The sequence below is a fragment of the Ammospiza caudacuta genome, chromosome 3 (assembly GCF_027887145.1).
Source record: "Ammospiza caudacuta isolate bAmmCau1 chromosome 3, bAmmCau1.pri, whole genome shotgun sequence".
Classification (NCBI taxonomy): Eukaryota; Metazoa; Chordata; class Aves; order Passeriformes; family Passerellidae; genus Ammospiza; species Ammospiza caudacuta.
The window spans coordinates 48,472,224-48,497,269 of NC_080595.1; the positions used below are offsets into that span (position 1 = coordinate 48,472,224).

Consider the following 25,046-nt stretch of genomic DNA (forward strand, 5'->3'; position numbering starts at 1 on the left):
GATTTATTTTAAAATGTTCTGATTTATCGCATTGATTTTGTTACTTTAGGCTGAAAAGGACTCTGCCTGCACAGATCCATATTACTGCCTCTCTGACTTCATAGCACCCCTGGATTCTGGCATTTGTGACTACTTGGGGCTGTTTGCAGTGGCCTGCTTTGGTGTAGAGGATTTATGCAGTGAATTTAGGAAACAGGAGGATGAATACAACATCATAATGGTGAAGGCTCTTGGTGATCGGTTGGCGGAGGTATGAGGTTTTATCACGTGTTTCCTTCCAACTTTCAGCAAACTTAGAGCCACTTCAGTACAATGCAAGTGGAGCTAGCTCTAGCTGGGGACTTCAAGCTATAGCAGGGTTTCAGAAATTATTATTATTATTGTTGTTGTTGAAGATATTTACTGAAGTGGGAATTCTTCTTGAAGGGCAACTGGTGCTGGTAAATCACATAGGCTGCAGAAGCAGTTCAGAAAATCTGTTTCCCACTTTGAGCTAGAGGAAAAGTCCTCTGCTAAAAGGAGCAGCAGCACACACTTGTATCTGATTGTAGCATGGAGCAAGAATGATGTGGCCTTCCATAGCTAGATCTGGGCCAGACACCCAGATAATCAAGACCTAATGACCTCAGTGCTATAATTAAGTGTCGCTACCATAGGTTAATGTGTTTTGTCTTTTTGGGTTACTTGTCCACACCTTTACCTCTTTAAAGCAGGACAAACAAAAAAGCACATATGCCAATAAGAGAAGTAACTAACATGCTTGAATTAGCAAAATAAGCGTTTCATGTGAACTTTAATTCTTTCAAATATCTCAGCTGTGTTAAGAACTCTCTTTAAAATGAAAATGGGAATGTGAGAAAGCATCTGTCATTGTTAATCAATCAGCTATTGCATCGGTCTGTACAAAGTAAAAAATAAAAAAAATATATTTTCATTCTATTCCAAGGCATTTGCTGAGGAGCTTCATGAAAGAGTTCGAAGGGAATTCTGGGGTTACTGTAGTAGCGAGCAGCTGGATCTCTCTGGCCTACGCAAAATTAAATATGAGGGAATTCGCCCTGCCCCTGGATATCCCAGCCAGCCTGACCATACAGAAAAACTCACCATGTGGAAACTTGCAAACATTGAGGAAACAACAGGTAACTTTGCTTTGCTAAGATTCTTAAACAGCTTTTTATGTGAAATCAAAATTCCAACCAAAGAAAAATTGGCTGTTGCAGAATTACAGAATTACATTCCCAGTGCTTCTGGGAATTGCTGTCTTTTCCTTTTTATTCCCTTTTTATTTTGCCTCATTCAAGGAAGAATTTGCAAAACATTGCCAGTGCTTTTGGTGGAGGAGTTGTGTCCCTAATTAGCAGATTGCATGCAAACAGGGTTCTGCTGCACAGAAAAAATTTCTGGCATCCTTATGGTGGTAAGATGACATTTCAGATAGAAACAGGAAAAAAAGTCAATTCAGCAGAGTATTTCCTGGTCTGCAGGAATCCTGAGATGGTAATTTTTAAAAAGGGATTAAATCCATTTGTTTTCCTCTTACATTTTGCGTGTCAGATGTTTCACTGTTACTTCCACAATTCCAAAAATAATTTTCAGTGCTTCAAAACTTCATTTGCCAAAATGTCCAAGTTTTTTCCTTCAAACCATAGAGTTACTCTACAGTAATTGTAATGAAAGTCTGTGGTATGTTTAAAGTTCTAAAGTTTTCTTAATCATTAAGTTGAAAAAGGGGTTGGTTTCAGCTTTCATTGAAAGCTGCTTGGTTTTTTTGAGTTTGCTTGAAGCCACCCAGCATGAAAAAAAGGCTCTGAATTTGTGCTGAATCTCTAAATTCAAAGAATAATAAAATCCTTATTCTCTTTTCCAGGAATTGGTCTAACAGAATCACTAGCAATGATACCTGCTTCTGCAGTTTCTGGCCTTTATTTTTCCAGTCCCAATTCCAAATATTTTGCTGTTGGCAAGATATGTAAAGATCAGGTAACTAACACCATCAATTGTAGTAGTGTCAGAGCATTCAAAATAATCTTATAAGCAGATGTCTTAAAAATTTTGTAAACATTTAAAGCTGGCGTTTCAAAATTTTCATCGTATTTTGTGATCCCTTTGCAGGTTGAAGATTATGCACTGAGAAAAAATTTATCTGTGGCAGAGGTGGAGAAGTGGCTGGAACCCATTTTGGGATATGATACTGAACAACTGTGATATTTGTGGGTGAACTTCCTTTTTTGATGGTCTTGTTTGCCAGAAGGAGCAAGAAGATTCTTCCCACTGGAAGCAGCTTTCTTCCATCCACCCCAGTAGCTTGTCTGATTGTCTTAAATTTTTAATCAAGGAACTTAATATTTCACATCAAGTCTGCCTGGTGCCCTTGGCTTGGGACCATGAATGTATTTAGTTGCTCAGTCACAGCAGCATACTTTTATTTATTTTTGTTTTCACAAAGACTCTAGCACAGAAAGTAGGTTTAGGGTGAGATGGGGAAACTGCAAAGCTTTCCTTTTCTCTGGAAGATTTTGAAATCAGGGGCAAGAATTTCTCTCCCATGGCTGTGGATATGCGTAGAACAGAATTTGACTTCTGTTATTTTAGTGTGTTTTCGTAAGTCCAGGGACAGAAATATGATGCAATTCTTTTGCAAAGTCACAAAATGTTTTATACTGAGTGATCAAGAACAACTGAAGTACAACAGATCTCCTTTTAAAAAATCATCTGCTCAGTGTTTAATCTTGTGCTTGGGAATACACATTCTTCTCAATGGTAGAACTATAAGAATAATACAATCTTCTGGAGTAGTATCAGAGATCTGTATTGGGAAATGGGATGACAGAGCCCTTGGACTTGTCTTCTCTGTGCTTCCTCTTCCTTTCAGCAAGTCACAATCTGTCTATTCTGTATAAAGGGTACTGGCACTTCCTACCTTTCAGTTAATGTTGTCAAGCTTAATTCATACATAAACAATCATTTGTACATGAAAATTATGAGAGTAGCATATTTGCTACTGTAGACAGCTAGAAAGCTTGGAGCTGACTTTTACAAAATTTTAACCTTCCAGAAAACTGGATTTTAAAAGCAAATAGTACTGTCATATGTAACAGCTAATATTGTAGACTATTCTTCAGATTTAACTGACTGTGCTAATCGTTCATAGCTTTCAATAATTTCTGAAAAGTGTTTCAAGTATTATTTAAATGCTAATTTGTAAAATATTAGGACAGAACCCCCTCATTTTTTGGTCTCTAATTGTAAACAAAAGACCAATATTGTAAGGAAGATCTTTTAATAGTTTATTGCAGTCTATTAATAGCTACATAATTTTTGTAATGTCTTCATCTAACTTTATGCTGAAAGACTCATCTTGTATCAGCAGTTTAATAAAGATGGTGTTATCCTATTAAAATCCTTTAAATGGCAACAATAAAATGTGTGCAGTAATCTGAACAGATAATGTCAAAATTAATATGTGCTTGTACCATGAACCTGAAATTATAGAGGCTGCTATGGGGTTTTTAAAGTAGTTGTGTGTGTTCTTAACTGAATCTTTTAGAATGGCTCATCCTTTAATGACTTACAAAAATAATTTCTAAATGGATCTCCCCTCCCCCTGCCTCCCTCCATGTCAAGGGACTTGTCACAAGTCCTTGCTCAGCAGCTGATTTTTGTAGTGGGAACAGTTTCTCAGTAGAACACTCGTTTAGACTGCCAAAAATAAAGTAAAATGTTCTTAATATAAAAGATTATTTGTTCCTGAAATATGCCGCACATGAAAATTGCAGTCCTCTCTGCTGTGTTTTTGGTAATTGCACTTCTGCTGATCAATTTAATGCTTGGAATCTCTCCTCTCCGGCACTCTTCCATATTCTTACATTTGGAAGCAGACTACCTTTAGTCTGAAAATTTGATTGTGTGAATGGGGTCAAAGTTTGACTTGCTCAGCTTGGTTTGTTTATTGATTTATTTTCCTGAAATCAGTGGCAGCCAGTTCAGTGAGTACAGCTGGCAGCAGGAGGTCCCTGCTGTCTAACAGTGGTGGTGTTACTTGGTGTACACGCAGAGGCTTTCAAATGGAGTGTGGTTGCTTTAGCCCTTCACACATGGCATCACACACTGAGAAAATCTTCATGTTTGCCTGCAAAACTTGTCATTGGGAGAATCTGTTTGGAATAATTACTCCTGGTTATTATGCAAATGTTTTTATAAGGAACAATTACCTTAAAGCTTTGTTATTTTAAATTGTCAGTTGACATTTTGGGTAAGACAAATTTTCATTCTTGTCTCCAGAACTAAGTTAAATTGTGAAGTAAAAGAGTCTCGTAATTGTACCAGGTAAGGCTGTTTCACTTGATAGACAAGTTTAGAATTCATAAAATATTTTTGCAGTGCTTTTCTGAATACTACTAACAAAGGTTCTAGATGTAAGAGATGATGGAAAATTTAGAATGCTCTGTAAATTACTCTGGTTTAGTTCTTGTGAGTAATAGAGTTTGGATACTGGGTTTTTTTTCTTGTAAGTCCGGCCAGCAGACTGGAGATTAAGTTTTGAGGCACATAAATTTTATGACTGTGAGGAGGGAATATTACCCTTAAACCTGCCCCTTCATTAGCAGGTCTGTTTCAGTGCTGCTGTTACTCCTGGGAAGAATCTGGTGCAGCTTATTTTGTCAGGAGACTGCTATCAAGGTCAGTTCATGTCTCAAAAAAACCCTAAAACTCACTTTTTTTTTTGGCAAGTATTTCTGCATTTTTTGTGAAGCTTCTGATTTCTTGCTTAACAGTGTGAAAGTTATACACCCTTTCAGTTAATTTCTGCTTCTTAAAACACAAGTCATGTCCAGAAAAAGAGGGGAATAGTGATAGGCCTATGAGGGCCTTGCCTTTTCTAAAAGGATTTGTTTACTAGTAACGGTGACTGGGTGTCATTAATTTCCCTTTTTAAATCTTTGTCTGGTTTACCTGAGCATGCCTTGAAAAAGTGGATTCAGGGTCTTAAAATGAAGACCAGGAAAAGAAAAAAGTCAATTAATTAGTTCAGGAGGGTGGTTCCCTTACAGAAACAGTAGCACACGGTCTCAGTCCCTGGAGAAAGGGATTCCTGTGCCCTCAATTTATTATGGCCTTGTCACAGCAAAGCCTGTTCAGACCTGATACTAAGTTTTTTTCATTTGATTGTCAGGCTTCTGTAGGTGCCAGTTTTCAAATGAAGATGCACTGTGAACAGAATGCCAACACATCCACCCTGCTTTCACCCAGCATTTGTAAACTGTTCAGCTAAAGGCAGTACAGAAAACCCAGTGGAGTTTGCCCCCATGTGTGTTCTAATAATACCAGCATGGCTGAATATCGCGAGTTTCTGACCATGCCACGTGCCTGACATAAATAGCTATGCAAAGGAGACCTCAGCTGAGATTACCAAACTTGGTGCTTTGGGTTTGTGATTCAGCTTCAGCCAGGATGGCAAAAGCAAGCTAATAATTATTCTTGCTGGCCTGAAGCTGCCGTGATGACTGTGGGATGAAAGGCGTTGTTTTCTTCCCCACTGCCCTGGTGTGTCCTGTGCCCACAGCTCCTGATCAGGCCAAGGGGTATGATCCCAGGCCAGGGTGGGGTGGTCTCTGCTGTTCCTTCCTACAGAAAGAGCACGAAGTATGTGGAGGGAGTTTGGAAACTCACACTGAACCCCTGTTAGTTCTTAGCTCATAGTCTTTCCTGTCCCATCTTCCTGTCAAATTGGCATCTTCTTCCTCCTTTTCCCTCCAGCAGCCCTCCTCTATAGCTGCACGTCAAGGTGCTCTTGACGTAGGTTCTGCCAAAATGAAGCTGTAGGAATCTTTAAAAAGTTTGTTTTATGTCTGAACAAGTTACTGTTCCAGAAAGAGAGGATTTTTCATCGGCAAACATTGGCTAATATTAATAAATGGTGCTGATAGCTCTGCCTATGGGAGCCTTATACTGTGTATGTCAATCATTCCTAAAATACTAATGAGAAGGCCACACAATGGGATAAACTATTCCCTGTGTTTTAACTGCATCTCTAGTTACATGGTGGTTTTCATCTAGATAGCAAAACCAAAATGTGTCTTTAATTGCATCCTTTGTCAGTGTGCTGTTTTAAGCCCACAGTTAATAATAAGCTGGTAGTAAAACTAAATAAAACTAATGTAATTTTCAACTGAAGCATTTTAATGGTATGGACTACTTAGAAGTAAAGAATTTATCCATGCCTTGCTGTTATAACAAACGCTTTTAAAATTCTTTAGGCAGCTGATGACTTAAATATATTATGAAGCAAAATTTATCTTGACTAAAAACTCAGGTTACAAAACACTTATAATTTGATTGAAAAGGCTTTATCACTGCTTTCTAGAAATAGCTGATAAAAATGATTTATGAGACTGGAAAGTTTGCTGCACTAGCTGCAGAAATTTCTACATATGACAAAAGAAGATAGAGTAGTGTGGGATTCACCGAGGGTAACTTAATTGCAGAAGAACAGGCAGTTCTTGAGAAGAACTGAAAGATTAAGTTATGGCGAATGTAAGTCTCTTACAACCAAGATATTCACAACATTAGTAATTGCAGTAAATGAAAATAAGGGAAACATTTTTATGTGCACATTATAGGAAATGCAATTTGAGAATAATTTTAAAGGAGCTTTCCTCAATCTAATGCATACTTGGGATTGATGAGTTGTATTTGCACGTTTAGAATGGAAGAAGGAGGAGGAAATAATAATTAGGTCGTGAACTTGTTCTGGTGTTAAGTAAGAAGCTGTTGAAAAAAAGGATAGCCCATGTCACAACACCCCCCCCCTCCCCATTTTGAAGTTGTTGGATTCATTACTTACATGATCGTTTCTGAAAGGATTTTCAGTGACACTGGCATTCCTTGACTCTGGAAAAATATTGGGAGAAATGAAAATAAACTAGCCAGTTTTTTCCACAGTTTTCAAAAGTTAAAACTCTGCATCAGCTCTGTAGCTGCACATAGGTAGGTGTCAGTACAATTTTGATCCAAGAATTCCTTTGGTCTAGCAGATAAAATGACTCTGGATGTGTAGGTGTAATGGATTTTTTTTCCTTACTCAAGTTGTTGAAAAGATCAATTTTTCCTGTTAGAGTGCAACTTTTAGGGGATGTTTTGTTCTTACTTTACTTCTTTATATACTTGATCTGTACTTGTTTCCCCTTCTCTGACTTCACAATACAGATATGGAGATGTGACTGAAAGTTCTGTAATGTCCTGTGAATGCCATATGTTTGTGTTTTTAATTAAAAATACATGTTATTTTCAGGTTTTGTTGAATTTCATCAAGGTTCTTGCCAAGTAGCTTCTTCCCAGGAAGTGGACAACTTTATTCCTTTTGATCCGGCCATCAGTTGGAAATCTAGGTTGAGGTTCAGAAGTGGAGAGCAAATATGAGGTCTAGAAAAGGTGTCAGTTCTCTGTGGTTGGTGGACTCCTTCTGTACCTCTGTTCCTGCTGTGACCTTGTGAGAAGAGCTGTGTTTGTCTCTCTCTGTCGATTAGGGCGGCGGTGGGACACCAAGGCAGGGAGATGAAACGCTGCCCTGTATGGCCAAAGGACTTGTTTTGCAGACTGCCCTTTGCAGGTGCCTCAGTACAACGTGTGCTCCTGCCTGCCTGGTCAGGGCCTGTTTCCAGCTGCTGTCTCAAGCTCATCTGTACTCAGCTGCTTTTATTTCAGGAAGCTGCTACTCATGAGATCTCCTGCTAAGTGCTGCGCAAGGTCCTCTTTGCATAATCGGTCATTTGCAATGGCTGGCTTCACAGTAATTATCTGCTGGTACAGTTTTGGCCTTGTTTAGTTTTTCTGTAACCAAATAGATGGCTTTCTCCAGAATACTAATGCAGAGCACATAAACACATTGTTTCTCTCTGGCCCATGAGATCAGATTTTACTATCACCACTTAACCTAACAACTTTACTCATGTGGTCAAGGATTTGCTACTTATGAAAGCATGACCTTGTTTGTGCTTTATTTGGGAAGTAAATGTAACCACTTGGGTTTATTGCTTTTATTTCTTCCAAATATTGTTTCTCACTTCTCAGGGCAGCTAAAGGAACAGAAGTTATTATTATACAGTTGTTATAATACCAGATACACACATGTGATAAGGACTACGAAAGCAAGACATTAAAAACTTAACATGATGTAGGAGTGTGTACACTCCTTACCAATTATCATCTTGTCTCTAAAGATAAGCATTAGCTGAAAATGCTGTAAGACGGGAGTCAGCAGTCAGCTGGGGGTACATGAAGATTTTAGACTTTCATGTGTTGGATCAGCAGGATTTCATTAGGCATTGTATTGCGTGCTTTGCCTCTTTCTGTGTCACTGTCTCCCTCAACTGCAACCGGCTACTGCATCCAAATTTCTGGGTATTCCACAAGAAGGGTTTGACATGGGTTTTGTTGAAGTTTATGTGCATTTGCAGGATTACTTGTCCAAAAGTTTAAAGTACCACACTGGAGATAAATGATTCAAGTTCTTGAACCATAAAATACTTGCTTTTCCTCAAAAAGTTCCCAGGTACTGACACATTTTTTATTTCTTCGTGAACAGAACCAAATATCCTGCATTTTCTCAAAACTACAAGTATGCTGGAGGAGGGAGTGAATATCAGTGAGAGGACTTTTTGTGGTGCTGTTTTATTCTCAGTTCTTGATCAGCATTATCTTTTGGGTGTCATATTCATTGCTTGAGAGCTGAAGTGAGCTAGAACATCTCTTAGCTTGTTTTCTAGTGCTGACCCAGCTGCTATTAAAGTGTCAGGAAAAATTACTACCTCTCCAAAACACCAGTTTGATCAGTCCTAGTGCAGTAATCTGGAAAGAATATTAGGTCGAAAATACTTGAGGACTAACAGGATGTGCTGTTAAACCTCCTTCAGTGCTCAGCTTCATTGAAATAGATGGCTGGGACTATGAAAGTAATTTTTACTCTCATTCTGAAGCACTTACCTGAGAGAAAGTGCTACCCTATCAAGCCAGGAATAGATGAGCTTTCCAGTCCAGTGTGATTAATGGTAGCTATCCATCTCAGGGATGCTTGAGGGAGATTGCCTAACAGAACCAGCAACGTGGGCATTGATTCTATTCTGTACTCTGAGTGATGGAAGGTGTTAGAGTGCCTTGGTTCAGCACATGAAGATTGGTAAATACTCCAAAAATATTTTTGTGTTTTTAAGCCTCTTGTGATTTTTAAGCAAATATTGTTTAATGAGAGTTTGAATTTCAGAGTCTTTGATAGTTGTGAACATACATTGTGCTAACTTTCTATATACTCCTGGAGTTTCACTTGGCCATTTTTTAAACAAGAGCTGCCTTTTAGTTAAACTTCCTCCTTAAATATAGGTTTCATATTGTGTAACTACAAATATCAGGAAAATCACAGTACTGTCACATATTTCGTGCTGTTCATGCACACAAAGTGCTGAGCACTGGCAAGGCAGCTGCTGCAGTATGGTTATTGCTAATCAATCTGAATAAATTTGAGAATTTTATTGCAGTTTCTCTCCAGAACTGTCAGCATGAAGTATACAAAATCTCTTGCTTTTGTAGCTCAAATGAAGCCTGTAATGAGGTGAAATTCTTAATGTTATATAAGACATCTTATCATGTGGTCTCTTGATCTGTCAGTAAAATATGCCTTGATTATAAGTAAACTGAGAGTGCTTTTTCATTTCCTTATGGTACTTTTATTGGCTCTATACTTCTGTGGAACTTTTTTTTTTTTTTAATTCATCATATTTCTGCTGCCTCTGCTGCTTCCAGTCTCACCACTGGAGTTTTTACTTGGCTTCTAGAACATTACAATTCACTTTCAGTCATGCGTATTTGCCAAGTGTCTTGGATGTCATACTTAACAGTTTTCGTATCTTCTGTAGGAAATGCCACCATTTGCAAAGAGTCCATGCATTGCACTCAGCTTTATTGTTGCTGGGAATCTTCCTAAGCCAACTGCTGACTGAGGAGTAGAGAGTGCTGGAAAATTAGGCAGACCAAGTAAATGTGTGAACAATGTAAATGTTTACCTCTGTGCATTTGGGTTACAGGGATTTCTTTTTTACCAAAGGAGGCCTGATATTTCAGAGCTTATAACACTGTATTCACTGATTGCTTAGAAAAATAAATGCCTGAACTGTGCTCCTGTCTCTTTCCCAGGTAAGAATCATTTTATTTACTACAAAGCTGATAACAATTACAGGATTTGAGGAAATTAAACATGAGGCTGCTGCTGAAGTTAAATATATTTCTTCACATTAATTTGACTGAAAAGCCCTAAATTAGTTAAGGAGAAACATGAGTGGTTTTGGTTTTGTCTCCAAAATAAGTTTTCCATATGACATTTTGTGGGTGTGGCTGTATGGCTGTTTCCTCTGAAGCAAAAACTGAAGCACTTCAAATATTTATATCACAAACACTACAAGCTTTTTAGTACCTGTGGTGGAAGATATTTTCCCTTGCTGTAAGGAGTACCCCTGTTGATGAGTATTGGGAAAAAGCCATTATTTAATCACAGGATCATAGAATATACTGAGTTGGAAGGGACCCTTCAGGATCTTTGAGTCCAGCTCCTGATCCTGTGCAGGACACCCCAAGAATCACACCATATACCTGAGAACATTGTCCAGACACTTGAACTCTCCTAGGCTTGATGCTGTGACAGCTATGATTGAAGGATAGCAGGTACCTGCACAGATTACTGTTCAAGGGCTGAAAATCCCACATTATCAAATTTGTCCAACTCTGCTATTGAACTTTTAGGCACTTTATTTAAGTATACTTGTTTTGGTCATCTGCTAGTTCTACCCAGTACAGCTGATTGGTCCTTTAGTCATACTCGGCTTTGTCAGTCCCTGGAAACAGCCATGTAAGTAGGGAAATGTTTTGGATTAAGAAACATAATCTGTCACTGGATGATACATTTCCATCTTTCATAGCCACAAGAGCCACTTTCTGGGTTTAGTTCTGCACAATATGGTGGAGAGTTCTGATATGTTTTTAATTAATTTTTGAAGACTGCAGTCATTAGGGCCTCTACTTATACATATTTAAATGGTTGTGAGTCTTGGATTAAGAAATTTAAACAAACAACTAAAACAAACACAGAGAACCCAGTAGCAAACAATTGTAAATTTAAATGCTAATCTCCAGGCTAGTCTGTGATACTTGTCCAGTTAGTATTTCCATTAACTGGTACGCTCTTCACCTGCACTCATGTAATATACATGGAACTGTAACAGTTGTCTTTGCAAGGGAATATTTCAAATAAATAATTCCTAGATGGCTGCTGGTAATGACAAACCAGTATTTACCTGTATAAAACACCAATACCTATATTGATTAACATTTTTGGTACCATTCTGGTGGCAGAGATAAGAACAGGAGTCAGCCTGGTTTTACAACTCAGCACTTCTGTTTTCAGCCAATTAAAAAACCGCAAACAAACAAAAGAATCCACAAATGACAAGGCTTCATTTCAGCCTGTTTGGTGCAAATGGGTGAGCATTTGCCCTGCAACACTGCTGCAAGGGGTGATGGGCTGGGTGTAGACTGCAGGATGCATGAAGATTCTGGTGCATTCAGCTTCAGCATGGCCCTATGCCCAAATGCATGCAGGGAGGAGAGCCAAGTGTGCACTTGGAGAATGATGTGGACTCATCCTGTCTGATGGCTAGGGATCAGTGAAATCCAGTTCCCATATGTCACCTCTTGATTTACTATGAAGCTACTGTGGAAAATTGTCAGCACACAAAGCAAATTGATTTCTCCTAATAGTTTGTGTGAATTTTATTCTCAGTTCTTGGGATTCTTGACCAGCTGTTGCCACAGAGTAGCTGCAACAGTGCATGAAAGTATTCCCAGTAGAAGCAACTAGTGCAGCACAGTGTGGAAGATACCACTGCTTATAGGATTTGGGAATTGACTGCTGGATAACCTTGCAACAGTGCACTTGAGATATGACTTAGCAGCCTGTAATTTGTGTTCAATTTGAGCCCCAAGATGGTTTTTTAAAACCCATGGATATGGGTTTTAAAACTCCTTAATGAAAAACTGTAGATAATGTAGTCCCTGTAATATTTTGATTCTTCTGTCAAAACTCAATGATTAGCTGAACTCCAATTTATACCATAAACCTGATCCATCTTAGAATGCAATTGGCCTGACTTTAAAATATATTCTGTTAGTAGAGAGCAACCATGCTGCCTTTTCCCAGTAAAATGAAATGTTGCTGAATACAGTTACCCAATTACTCTGCAGAAGCCAAATATACTGTACTCAAGGTTGTGCTTTATTAGCCAGCAAAATTCTTACGGATCCCAAAATCTGAAATCTGCTACATGCCTTTTTGAATTCTAGAATGTGTGAGCAGTGGGTGTTAGATTATTAGACAAAAAATATTGCTGAGCTTGTTATATTTTCAAAGGCACAATAGTTTTAAGAAATAACTTTTTGCTGGAAAAAATTGCATATAAGCATAAAATATTTAATTCTTCCAGAGAGATAACTGGGCAGTATAATATGTAAGCACATGAGGTAAGGACAGTGAACACACAGGTTGGATTTCATTCCATAAATATGTATTTGGCAGGTGTGTGCCATCCTACAAGCACAGCCTTATGCTCCATAAAGGAGGGATGGAGGAGCACAGTGTAGTTAATCATCAATGCTTGTGTGAATCAGCATGAATAGTCTTTAGAAAGAGTGAGAATTCTATATTCAGCTTGAGAGTTTACAGCTTTTATACAATATGCCTTTTGAGTAAAGCTAAGCACAGTTCTTCACATGCTTTGTGGGCAATTATATTCTTTGTTGCATGTGAAATGGAGAGTACCAGCCTCTTCTGCCACAGAAATGTTAAGTGAAATGATTAATTTTTCTACTGGAGTGGGAACTTAGTCTCGCAACTTTTGATTATGTAAAGGATCCAAGTGCCATATAGGAATGGATAATTACCAAAGATGCTGTTCACATGGGAAAAACAATATAAACTTTTTATTAAGGTTCTTACTGAAGAATTCTTATCATCCATCAACCGAATAGATTTGCTTTGAGCTGACAGCAACTTTATATTTTTTTCTTTCATCATTCTTGATGTTGCAATAAATATTACAAATTTGTAGGAAGCAGTGTTATCAGGTACACATTTTAGAAGCTGCTGGGCATCAGCACATCAGAGTGTAAGCAATAAAATAAATGTGGAAGTCAGATAAACAGTTTGAACATCCTCCTAGCTGACTGGATATAAAGGTTTTGAGATATCCATAGACAAATTGTGAAGAGAAGCACCTTTTTAACATGCTTTCACAGATATCCTTTGAATGGTGTTATCTGTACCCGTTTATATTGTTTTAGTAGTTACCTCAGAGAAATGCAATTTGAGTTTCTTTGTTTCCAAGCCTTCTGGTTTTGAGACTGGATATTTTAATTCCCATGCATGTTATTACTATAATAATTAGTAGGTTCTTTGCACACAGTTTAAAATCACTTATATTTTCTCAAAACTGGGCATATACATGTCTCCTGCAACACGATGACTTATAATGGAATTCTGTGAAGGATTGACCTGAAGTTTTATTCTTGAGTAGTGAAGACAAACTGTTGGGAGTTTCAAGATTTACTTCCAATACCTAACATGGGACTGAGTTGGATCAGATTGTGTTCAGATTTATATTCTTTTTTGACTGCTTCTACTCACCTTTTTCTGTTTTTCACTGTGTTGTAGTAATCCTGTAGAAAGCAGTGGAGCTGTCAGCAAGATCTGTCCTCTGGAGCCACAACTCTTGAGGCTTCTCTGCACTGTTGCATCAAGAATTTTGCCTTTCTTTATTGTTTCCTCCTTGAAAAGGGATGTGCTCAGTGCAGAACTAATGATGACATTAAGGAGTGAGATGCTCTCCTATGAGGGGTTGTGAGGCTTGCCAAATGCCTATTTAGACTGCACTAATGCACAGTGGGCTGTTCTAAGTGGAAGCCTGCCAGTGACCTACTGGTGCTGTTCGTGCCTGGGAGCTGCTGCTGTCATTGCCTGGCCCCGTCCCCAGCCTCCCCACTCATCCCTGCTGGCTCCAGTGCTCGTGGCTGCAGGAAGGTGCCTCAGCCACCTCAGTGCTGCAACTCTGACCCTCTCCTCACACTGCCTGGGAAGCCAAAGCACCTAAATAACGCTGTCTTGTTTCACTATCCAGCTGCTTACTGTGAAAGTCCAAGGGAGATGCAGAGACAAGGTAGGCAGGGTGTGAGGACTACTTTTATTTTGTAGGAGTGAATGTCATCTTAAATATAGGTTAATGCATAGCTCAAGTAGTTTGCTAAATGGCAGCCCTGACTCCACAGCAATTAAGGTTAAAAATGTGGGAGAAAGGGCAAAAGAAACCATCACGCTTTGAGCTGGAAGGTATAATGCTAGTGACAGGAGACCTACCTTACCCTGCCAGTGTTCATGTTCCTGGTTTGCTGGTGGTGTTCAAACCATTCTGAAATGCTTACTTGAAAAGAGTGGTAATGAGATCTGGCTGAAAAATCCACAGTTCAGACATTCACTCTTTTTTGACTAAAAGGAGAATTGTCTTAGATTCTTATTGCTCAAGTTTGTTTATTCACGTTGAACCACTGACATTCAAGGACCATGTTTTAAGTTATGGCATTACTATGAATCAAAAAGCATAGTAAAAATTCACATGCTGGGCTATAAATTATAAAAGCAAGAAGTACTGTGCAAAGAAGTATTTTGGACTGTCAAAACTTTCTTGCATTGCACTTATTCTAAGCACTGAAAATGAAAGCCTTCAGAAGCTCTGAAGTATTTGAAGGAGTAAATGTAGAAACAAAAGTTTTGACAGTTTTGCAAATTCTTTTCTTGTGGCAAGAAAGACTTCTTGATAAGATCTAAAATGAAGTCCTGCCCAAATATGGCCATAGAAGAATGCAGGAGCACGTTGATTTTCACAAGGGCCAAAATGTTAGCAGCAGCCCATATTTCAATGAGGACAGCTACATCCTTCCCACATGCAGCACAGGACTCTGTAACCCTTGTCTTGAATAGCTGTATCATGGTTTTGTGACTTAGCAAACACCAGCTGGAGAGGGCTCTGCTTTGCTCAACAGCACAAGAAATTTCCTCTGTATGGCACAAAGAAGCTTTGCCAAGATCAGTGCTGCTTTCCTGGTGCAGCTATGGCTGGAGTCAGGGGTTTGTCTCCCAGGCTGTGTCAAGGAGGAGTCTGCTTCCTCCTCCCCATCTTGCAGAGCAAGGCTGGCAGGAGCCTGTGGATCAAACAGGAAATGAAAGACAGACCTTTATTTTTTTACAGTCTGGTAAACTACCTGATCAACAAGCCACAAAGTCCTGACATACTAAGGATTTTCCAACACAGCTAATTTACTGAAATACATCAGTCTTTTTGTCTGCAATTCCTCTGCAAGAGTCACATAGTGAAATCTCTGTTCTGCTATAGAGAAGCCACATAATATGGTCAAAATTTGAAACTTGTAACAGGGATGGTACATTGTGGTGGCTCTGTCAACACTTAATTTTAGGAAAAACTCGTCCCTTTTTTCCCTTATTTTGTCTTAATTGTACTTATTTTTGGCCAGACTAAAGGACTGCTCCCAAAATATCTCTCTTCTCACCAAAGGGCAATCCAAAACTCCCAGGCATGGAGACAAACCACAAGAGTTTAAGATGCAGAATAACTTTCTAGAAACAATAGAAAGGCACCCTAGACTGTACTTTGGAGCATAGCAGAAATCCAGTCATTTCACACGGCTTCCCTGACCCTCTTCCCAACAGCAGCAAAGGGAGAAAGGCACAAATGGCACCCAAACAAAAGGGCAAAAGAACTAAATCTCTCATGAAAGTCCAGGTCATCAACATTTTAATTTGTCCATTAGAAAAGAAAAAAACTGTCCTTTTGGCATAGGGCAGAAAGAGTCCATCAAGCTTACTTACTGTGTGGGAAGGAAGGAAGGAAATTCTTGGAGGGGGAGGCAGAGGTTAAACAGACAGGGAGTTCCATCTTGGGCTTAAATTCTCCTGGGCAGTGAAGAATGTGTGGGCTGTGGCTAGAGGAATCCCTTCCCCAAGCAGCATCTGCTGCTGTTCTGCATAGTTTTGAGGGCTGAAAGGATGATTCTCAGTGGGTTTGTGTCCTTACTCCATGGGTCATGCAAAGAGTATGGCCTTACTTGTCATACCCAGAGACACTGAGGAGGACAGGCTGAAGGCAGGCTCAGGGGAAGAGAGAGTCGATGGAGGGGCTGTATCCAGACTGATCCCCATGCCCTACACCCCATCATCCTGCTCTCATCCAGGGGCTGCCTGAAGCATAGATTATTTCCTTTTTAGGGATTTCCTTACCACAGAAATGAATCAAGGGAAAACGGTGGGGCTGAAATTGGAATAGAGACAGAGCCTAGAGTGGAGCTCTACAACTGCTCACAGGTCTACTGCTGAAAGTGCAGCCCAGCAAAACAGATCTCTTGTAAAATATTAATCCTTGGTCCTAAATACTATTATCCCCTTTCCTGTATTTTCACTTTCTTCATGCTGCTGTCTGGTCTGAGCTCTTTCTTCTCCAGCCTGAAGCTTACCCTCGTACGTCATCGTGTGCTGCTGGCAGAGGTGAGAGCTGGGGGAAGAGTGATTTTACAGCACAGTGACATTATCCCAGACATTCTCCATTCTCCTGGAACTGTGTCTTAGGAAAAATAGGTAAGTAAGGCACCTTGCTTTGAAGGTCTCTAAGCCTACTGCTGCAGCTGGACCTTGTATTATCCTGAGAGATGAAGCTTCCCTGGGCTCCCAGCTGGCCATGTAGGGCAAAAGCCATAGAGCACTTTCTGGCAGATGCATGTAGTGCACACAGGTTCCTGCTGAATTAAACTCTGCCAGTGCATGAGAGAGGCCTGCTGGGAGAGTGTGCTCTGCTGTCTGCTTCAAATGGCAAAAAGCTGCCTTGGCTGTGGATGGCAGTGTGTGCTGTGCTCAGCACAGGGCAGTCACGCAGCCTACGGGCACCCAATTTAGCAATGTAGCTGTGCTCAGCTCCCTGTATGGGCTATGGAAAGAAAAATACTTATTTGGAGAGAGATTCAGAACAGCAGCTGAACTGCTCTTCCATTCAGCACAATAAAATTGAGACACTAAAATTTCTAAGCAAATAATTGTTATAAAAGGCCTACACAACATTAACTGATCTGGTAAAAGACTACATTTGCTGTCTTGTACACAGGGCTGTAAGGTCTGTGTTTCTTTACAGCTACTTCAGTCTGTTTTGGATCTTCTAGCAGACTGTGGCATATGGAATGGAAAATTAAAACTTTTGATTTATGTGTTGCTGCTTTCCTACTTTGGCCACGCTAGAAGAGTTACAAATGTGAGATGACAACAAATATTTAGTTGTATGAATAACTGAGATGGTTACATCTGGGAGCAGAGCGAATGGATAATTCATCACTCTAATAGTTTCTATGTGCTGGAAGGGGCTCTGAGGTTTGTAGAGGAGAATAAATAGAGAAGCATTCCCAGCCCCCCCAAGCTGCAAAGCTAAAAACTGAACTGCTGCAAAACAAGTTTACATGAGCATTGCCAGCCTGATGGACGCACTAAGAGTTAGCAAAACAGCAAGTGCAGTGAGAATAGACAAACGCTGTGCATGGAAAATCTTGTTAATAACTTCATCCTCTTACCTAAATTTTCTGTATGGCTAGCTTTGCAATATTTACTTTTTCCCAAAAGTTTTAGGGAATGTTCTAAATTTTGATAATCTGTGCAATATCTGTATTATCTTAGGACTTCTCCCAAAAATATCAGGAGGCACTGAACTCTTGATCAACTTTAGAAAAAAAAAGCAGACAAGGCCTTCATGGTTTTTAAGATCAGAAGAGACCATTAAAATCATCAGTTACTCTAATCTCTTTTACAGAATAAGATTAGGGTACCTTATCAGTTAATTCAGCATAATACCTTTACCTCTGATTTAAATTGCATCTTTCTTAGAAAGCCGTGTAGGCTGTGAGGTTAAAATATCTGTCTTAAGCTGGTGCTTGACTTTGTTTCAGAAATACTTATTATCTATGGATAGTATGATTCTTCTTATGTGCTTGCAGACAATGACACAGGGGGAAACCTCTGGCTATAATTTTCCTCTCCTGAATTTTGCAATTCCATTCTTTAATATATTCTTGCTGACTTGTGCCCTGTTAGAAAGACAAGATCAGGAAAAACACTACAGGCATTTCTTGCTGGCTTAGTCATCAGAATCTGTTCACTGACACACTGAGACCTCTGAATAATATTTATAGATATAAGAGGAGAAACAGATTAATGGAATTATAAGAAGGCTTCACTTAAGTTTTCTAGGAGGCAAAACTCAATATGCTAAAGTTAGCTTTTGAGAACTAGAGCAATGAGATTTTTCCTTAAGAATTTAGATTTGCAGGAGCTTCCCACTGTGCATTTATTCATCAGTAGTTGGAAAGTCAAAGACAGGGCATAAAATCCAAACAAATCAAGTTCTGTCTTGGTGACTGCATGGCTATAATTGTGTTGTCTTTAACAAATTTTGAAGATTAGGCATCATTGCTGTTCAAGTCTGTCTCTACAGTATTATATATTTAAACTGGCTAACAGTAAATCAAACACAGAAGCCTCACTTTGGCCTGTTATTAGCAAAAAATCTTGTAAAAGTCAAACATGATAGTTTGACTAAAAGTGCTGAATATTCTGTCTGGGAAGCTTGGCATTCCTTTCTCATATAGCCCTTCAAATTTAGGAAAATTACTCTGAAGGCTAACTAGACAGGATTTAATATGAAAATTGGATATATAACCAGCTACCTTCTCAATTTCAGACAAACATAGTTCTTGCTTCAATATGTGACAAGTTAGTATTTCTAATCAAAATGACATCTTATATAATTTTGAAACAAGTCACTAAAAATACCTGTTCAACTAGATGCAATTTTTATTATATACTGAGTATAACAACCAATTTTTTAGCATGTGGTGATACATATATGTGTATCACTGACAATTCAGAAACAAAACTAAAGGTCATAAAAACTAAAAATCAATGGCCTTTGTGGTAGAATCAAATTTTGGATAATGATATATTGAGTGCGAGAACAAAACAGGCAATCTGAAACAGCAATTGGTATAAAAATACTAAAGATAGGTAAGCAAAAATTTTACATGGTTATATGAAGCTTCAGAGTGACAATACTAGAAAATACTTTTTGAAAATGGAAAGGAACACTTTGATAGTCCCTTTACCTAGATAGAATCACTGGGATAGGGGCTATTAATAAGTCCAAATAGAAAAGAAACAGGACAGTCAAACATTGTATTCACAACAGTCTTTTAAATAGACTCAGACTGTAATTCTCTTTGGGCTGTTAATTGCGTGTCCACCTGATATCCAGTTCTGAAATTAGGTCTTTGTGTTCTTGTTAAACTGGTTATTTAAATACTGAATAATATTACTGAAGGAAGTAAGTCTGCTTTGCATTGAAAGGTTTCTTTTAACAGGACCAATTTTTTTTCCATTAAAACAAAAGAAGAGTAATCTCCTTAGAGATTAAGATTTCCTCTGTCAGTCTTCATCCATTCTCAGGCTACAAACAAAAACTGTTGTCATTCACATAATTGTGGGGAGCGCTTAAAAAGAAAGGATCTCTTTATCTCCTGCAGCTTGTTCTCAGAGTGCGAAGGGCAGTGGAGAGCTAAGGTTTGGTTTTTTTTCACGTTGCTTAAATTTTATCAGAAATTCAAATGTTTGTGCAGGCATCACTGTTACACAGGATGTACCTGTCTGGGTTCCAGCATCTTTGTAAAGCTTACCAGAGGTCTAGATAGTATTAGTGTATTTATTGTGACTCTTTTCTGTGTCTGTTATAGGCTTGGCATGAAATAACATATTTTCTTTTACCAAAAGTTAAAAAATTGCATGTAGACATGAGAAGAAGGCGACTGCTACTTGAGACAAACACAGAAGTAGTCACGGATAAGGAGATGATTTAGGAGATGACAATTTTCCACATCTGCATTTCTTAAAATCTTTCAAGAAACCTATTATCTGTTATCTTCTCTACAGTGTTTGTGTATTCAAATATGTTTACTGTATTCCTTTCCTCTTGGCAGTTTTACTTTGAAAACAGCTACAACATGAGAGATTAACTTCAGTTTCAGTGTCTCTATTGTTTAGAAAAGTAGAGTCAGGTTACATTTGTCCATGTCACTGTATGTCCATGTCTGTCCTTAGCTTAACACTGTTTCAAGATAGTGTTGAAATTTTTGTACTAAAAATATCCACTAGAGCTGACAACGAAATGGAATCAAACCTATAAGGTTGTTTTATGTAACTCTGAAAGGGAAAGCAAATACCAAACTGAAAAGGAAACATTCGGTCAGTTGCATAGCAGACTTTCAGATTTCAGCTCTTTGTTTTTATGTCTACTGCCATCCCTAAATACATGTATGAGTGTCTGGAGAAGATTATCAGTCAGGAGGCACACAAATATAAAAGCCTTCTGGTCACCTAAAGGAAATTTTATAGCTCTGTACTTAGCCAGAGCTCTCCCTGGGTGGAGAAGGGTCAGAGAACAGCTTGGAGCTACATTTCAGCCATAACTTTTGGATCTGTGGCTGGGACTATGTAAGCTCCAATGTCTTAAAATTCTTATTAAATAACAATGGGAAATTCATGGGGGTAGGAAAGAAACAGAGCAGAAGCCAGCACATACAGTGTAATGGCCTTTACTTTGATATGAAATATTAACCATCTGTACAATGAAACTCATCCTGCAAGCAAAATATGTGTTCAGATCTAAGCTTCTGCGATTTCCTCACCCTTTGAAATTATCAAACCTTTTTTTTACTCACTTTTATCTGTCCTGCTGTTTTGGTGTCTCTCTGGTCCTACTGCTCCTCCTCTGGCACGTGGTGTACAGCTCCATTGTCGAACGAGTCACGCTTTCAAATTTTCCTGCTGTCAAATACCTCTTGCTTCAAAAACTGCTCTTAGCACCAGGCTCTACTGTTGCTTCTTATGTTGCACACACTAAGAACAATCATTAGAGTTTGTTGGGGCAAGGAACTTCCTCCTGGCTTGGTCATTAAGCATTACATAATTATATCACCTATATAAACTGTGTTTTGCGTTGATCTTTGATCAGAAATGCATTGCTGATATCCTCTTGGGTCTCTTGGTCTTCCTCCCATGACAGTGGAAATTTTTGAAGTTCTCATCTTGTGATGAAAGTCTTGTTTGTTAAAATGGGATTAAGTGTGCTTATGCAACAATGTTCTCATGGATGCTCCTGTACTAGCTGTTTCCCTTATGGCATTGCTTGTCTTCAGTGGTGATGGCTCTGTTACAGTCATGTGCATCTACGTGCTTCTAACTTACACTGAATGTGTAGTTAAATTACCTAAATTAACCAAATTTTGCAGTCCAAGCACTGAATGGCATGGCATGAGGAAACAAGTCCCAGGTGTACTGAGTATCCAGGGCTAGAACTGCTTTCCTCGTCACTGTAGAATTCTCTGTGGGAAGGTGTGATGGTGTTTCACAAAGGTTCTTGGGTGAGGGAAGAGATGAGGATCTGACTCCATGTTTCAGAAGGCTTGATTTATTATTTTATGAGATATATTACATTAAAACTATACTAAAAGAATAGAAGAAAAAAGTTTCATCAGAAGGCTAGCTAAGAATAGAATAGCAAAGAATGATAACAAAGGTTTGTGGCTTGGGTTCTGTGTCTAAGCCAGCTGGGCTGTTATTGGCCATTAATTACAAACACCTAACATGGGCCAATCAAAGATCCATCTCCTGCATTCCACAGCAGCAGATAACCATTGTTCACATTTTGTTTTTGAGGCCTCTCAGCTTCTCAGGAGGAAAAATCCTAAAGAAAGGATTTTTCATAAAAGACGTCTGCAACAGGAAGGAGCTCTGTGAAGGCACTTGCAGGAACTCCTTGCTGCCACGCTGAGAGACAGACCTGGCAGGTGTGCTGCTCCTGGTCAGTGGCTCCAAGCAGCCCAGATCAGACCCTGTTGCTTCATTTCCCCACAGGGCACAGCCCCTCATCCCACAGACGTAACCTGCTGCTCCGTACCTGCTTGTGCCTGTCGCATTGCCTTTTCCCCTCGTGGAGTGATGTCTGTTTCACTTTAGAAAATGGGTAGCAAGCATATGAAGAGATTTTTTTTGCTGCTAATGTCACCACAGATGGGAGCACAGCTTCCCTGAGAAATCTACATTGGATGTATTCCACTAAATGTAGTGAGAGAGGGCTTTTTCAGGAGTATGTAGTTTGTGTGATTCATATTCTGATCAAAAAGATGGGACTCATGTATTTATATAGTTTTTGTAAAGTCAAATGTCTTGTCTATTCTTGACACCTGTTCAATTGCTGGGCCATTTTGTTTCTGCACATGAATTGATCCTTGTATACTTTCAGTTGCATGTGAGTCAAAGACTTGTTCACATATCTTTTGATTTGTCACATTAAAACGTCTTATTTTTGCATTCTTATCATAACAAAGCCACCCAGAAGAGCAAGAGTTGTAATAACAGGCCCTGTGTGTACAAACAGAATTCTAATATGCATTCTGCAGAACCCTTAGTAATAATAACCTAAATTATGTATACTTAAAAGGATTGTTTTAGCATACTAAGAAGAATTAATAGTAAAAAATTATTAGATATTTCGGATGGATAACTACTTTTTAAAATTTGCAATGCAGTTTCTATTACATGAATTAATATCCTGAAGGAAGCTGATAGATACAAATAAATCTCAGCAAAATACTAAGGAAGGTGCAACTGGCAATAATACTGGGATGGCTGAAAATCTTTGTTATCTCTAGATCTAATCTTTATTATGTCAAGATTCTGTGGGATCAAGAACAAATCAAAGGCAAATCCAATTGGACTTTAAAGTAGTGACTTCTGTGTGCTCAAGGGCAAACCTGATAATCTAAGAAAACTGAGAAAAACAGGCTTTTGTACTTTGAAAAAGGCAGTTACTGAGTGTTGCAGGGTTTAAGGAAATGCCATAGTTATCTTGGCTTGTGTTTCCTTTAGTACAATTCCAATGATCTGCTTCCTTTTGCCATGTCTGATTACGTCTTTTTCCTTCTTTCTAATAATAGGGAGCAGAATATGTAAAATACTCCATTGTGTAAAAACAAACAAAAATACATCAGTGACTGACCTTTCTAAGACAATTAAACATCGTAAGTAAATCCACTATCTTTCCCCCATCATTGCTTCTTTGGGCCTACAGATACTGAAGTGAAGGGAAGGGACAGATGAGGCTGATGGACAATTGTCATCTAATCCTGACAGATCTTCTGCCCACCTCCTCTGAGGAGAGACTGAAGGGTGTTGTCATTCCCTGAGTTAAGCTAAATCCATGGCACCAAACGGAATCTATGTAATACACAACAGTTGAGTTTCACCATCACCTCCTATCTCATTTTCTTTTCTACCCTCCTCTTAGAAGTCTTTTTCTGACCTTTGTGTGTGGGTGTTTTCCTAGGATGTGTGACTTAGCTGATTAAGGCTGTGGCATGTCTTGTTTCCCTGCTGTGAACCCATGACTAAAAGGGCAGCTAAAAGCAGCATTGTAGTCATCAGATGCTGCTCAGATTTTGCCAGGTTTTGGAGAGGCTGATAAGACCATGTGCTGAGTCTGTCTTTCCAAGGGCAAGTGAGTTGAAATAGAAGTTATTTTTCCTTTCTAGTTCCCATGCTTTGCTCCCCTTTGCTGTGGGGGTCTGTTTTGCTACAAGGAAGTAGTACTGATTTAGTGGTCCTGATTTCAACTAACTGTAGCTTTGGTGCTCTCTTTCACACAAAGTAAAATTTTCACTTATAAAAACCTAAAGACTGTAGGGAAACACAAAGGAAAATCCTTTACTATTCTGCTTAATGTGTTTGTTTGTTTTTCCCAGTAAAGACGAGTCAAAGCATTTTAATTTTCACTGTGAAACCAAGTGGATGGTTTGAAACTCTTAATCCAGATGTTATAGACCGTCATATTTAAATAAAGACTTTTCCCCCTTCTTTCTATCAAACTTAATATACTTCTCTTATCATTTGACAGAAAGGAATGTGCCTGGGGAATGACCAAACCCCTTGGACATATGGCTGGTTAGTGTCCTACCCTGGATTCTTCATAAAGCTTACTTTGTACCTCTGACTAGCAAGAACAATTTTATTCAATACAAAAAGCGTTACACAATTTTAGACATAAGTCAAATGTGCTTAGTGTAATTTTTGCCCAGCCCTAATCAGAGACCAAGATGTCTTCCACATGCAGGAATCTCCTTTAACATTCATTTTTTTAATTCAGCACGCAGTAAGTATAATCTAAGACTTTGCTCTCCACTGTTTGGAGCATGGAGCATAAGTATACTACATAAATTTGAGGGATTTTGCTTTTAGTTTGGCAAAAATTAAAGCTGTGCATGTTGCCACAAGCAATGAAAGAAATAAACTTAGCTCTGTTGAGGCAGCTATTTTTCTGGGCCAGTTCAAGTAGACTAAATTGTACTGCACTTGCACTTTGAATGGGCAGAGCTCAGAAGGGGTAGTTTTAAAAGCACCAAGGAAAATAAATGAATTGAAATATCACTACAAATAGCTACCTCCTTGAAATCCAGTATATATTTTGTTCCCAGGTTGTTTCTTTCTTTGACCAGTAGTGAAGGATAATGAACTTCAGGGACTGCGGGAACCTGCAAGTGAAACAGAACCGTGAAATCTTGCAAAAATAACATTGAAAGGACAATGGGGAATCACACTTAATGGGAGAGGAACTACCACTACCACTGTGACTATTTGAACAACAGAACTTTATGTCAAGACTCACTAAATGCCCTCCTTTGTCCTTGGCCAAGACAAATGTTTCATTTGAATGTTTTATCTTTTCTGTGAAAAATTGTATTTATGAACTCTGAGAGCAGATCCAAAGTGCAGGGGCTACTGCATGCAAAAGTCACAGTTCTGT

At 38.8% G+C, this 25,046-nt stretch overlaps 1 protein-coding gene across 1 annotated transcript in view; it reads left to right on the forward strand.

The window, feature by feature from the left end:
• Window positions 1-3,404, forward strand: part of MTR (5-methyltetrahydrofolate-homocysteine methyltransferase) — a 51,556-nt gene extending 48,152 nt beyond the window's left edge. The window contains exons 30-33 of the mRNA XM_058801766.1: window positions 50-250; window positions 947-1,139; window positions 1,868-1,980; window positions 2,113-3,404. Coding sequence (XP_058657749.1) covers window positions 50-250; window positions 947-1,139; window positions 1,868-1,980; window positions 2,113-2,205 — 600 coding nt within the window. The 3' untranslated portion in view covers window positions 2,206-3,404. The remainder of the gene's footprint in view (window positions 1-49; window positions 251-946; window positions 1,140-1,867; window positions 1,981-2,112) is intronic.
• The last annotated feature ends 21,642 nt before the right edge of the window (window positions 3,405-25,046 follow it).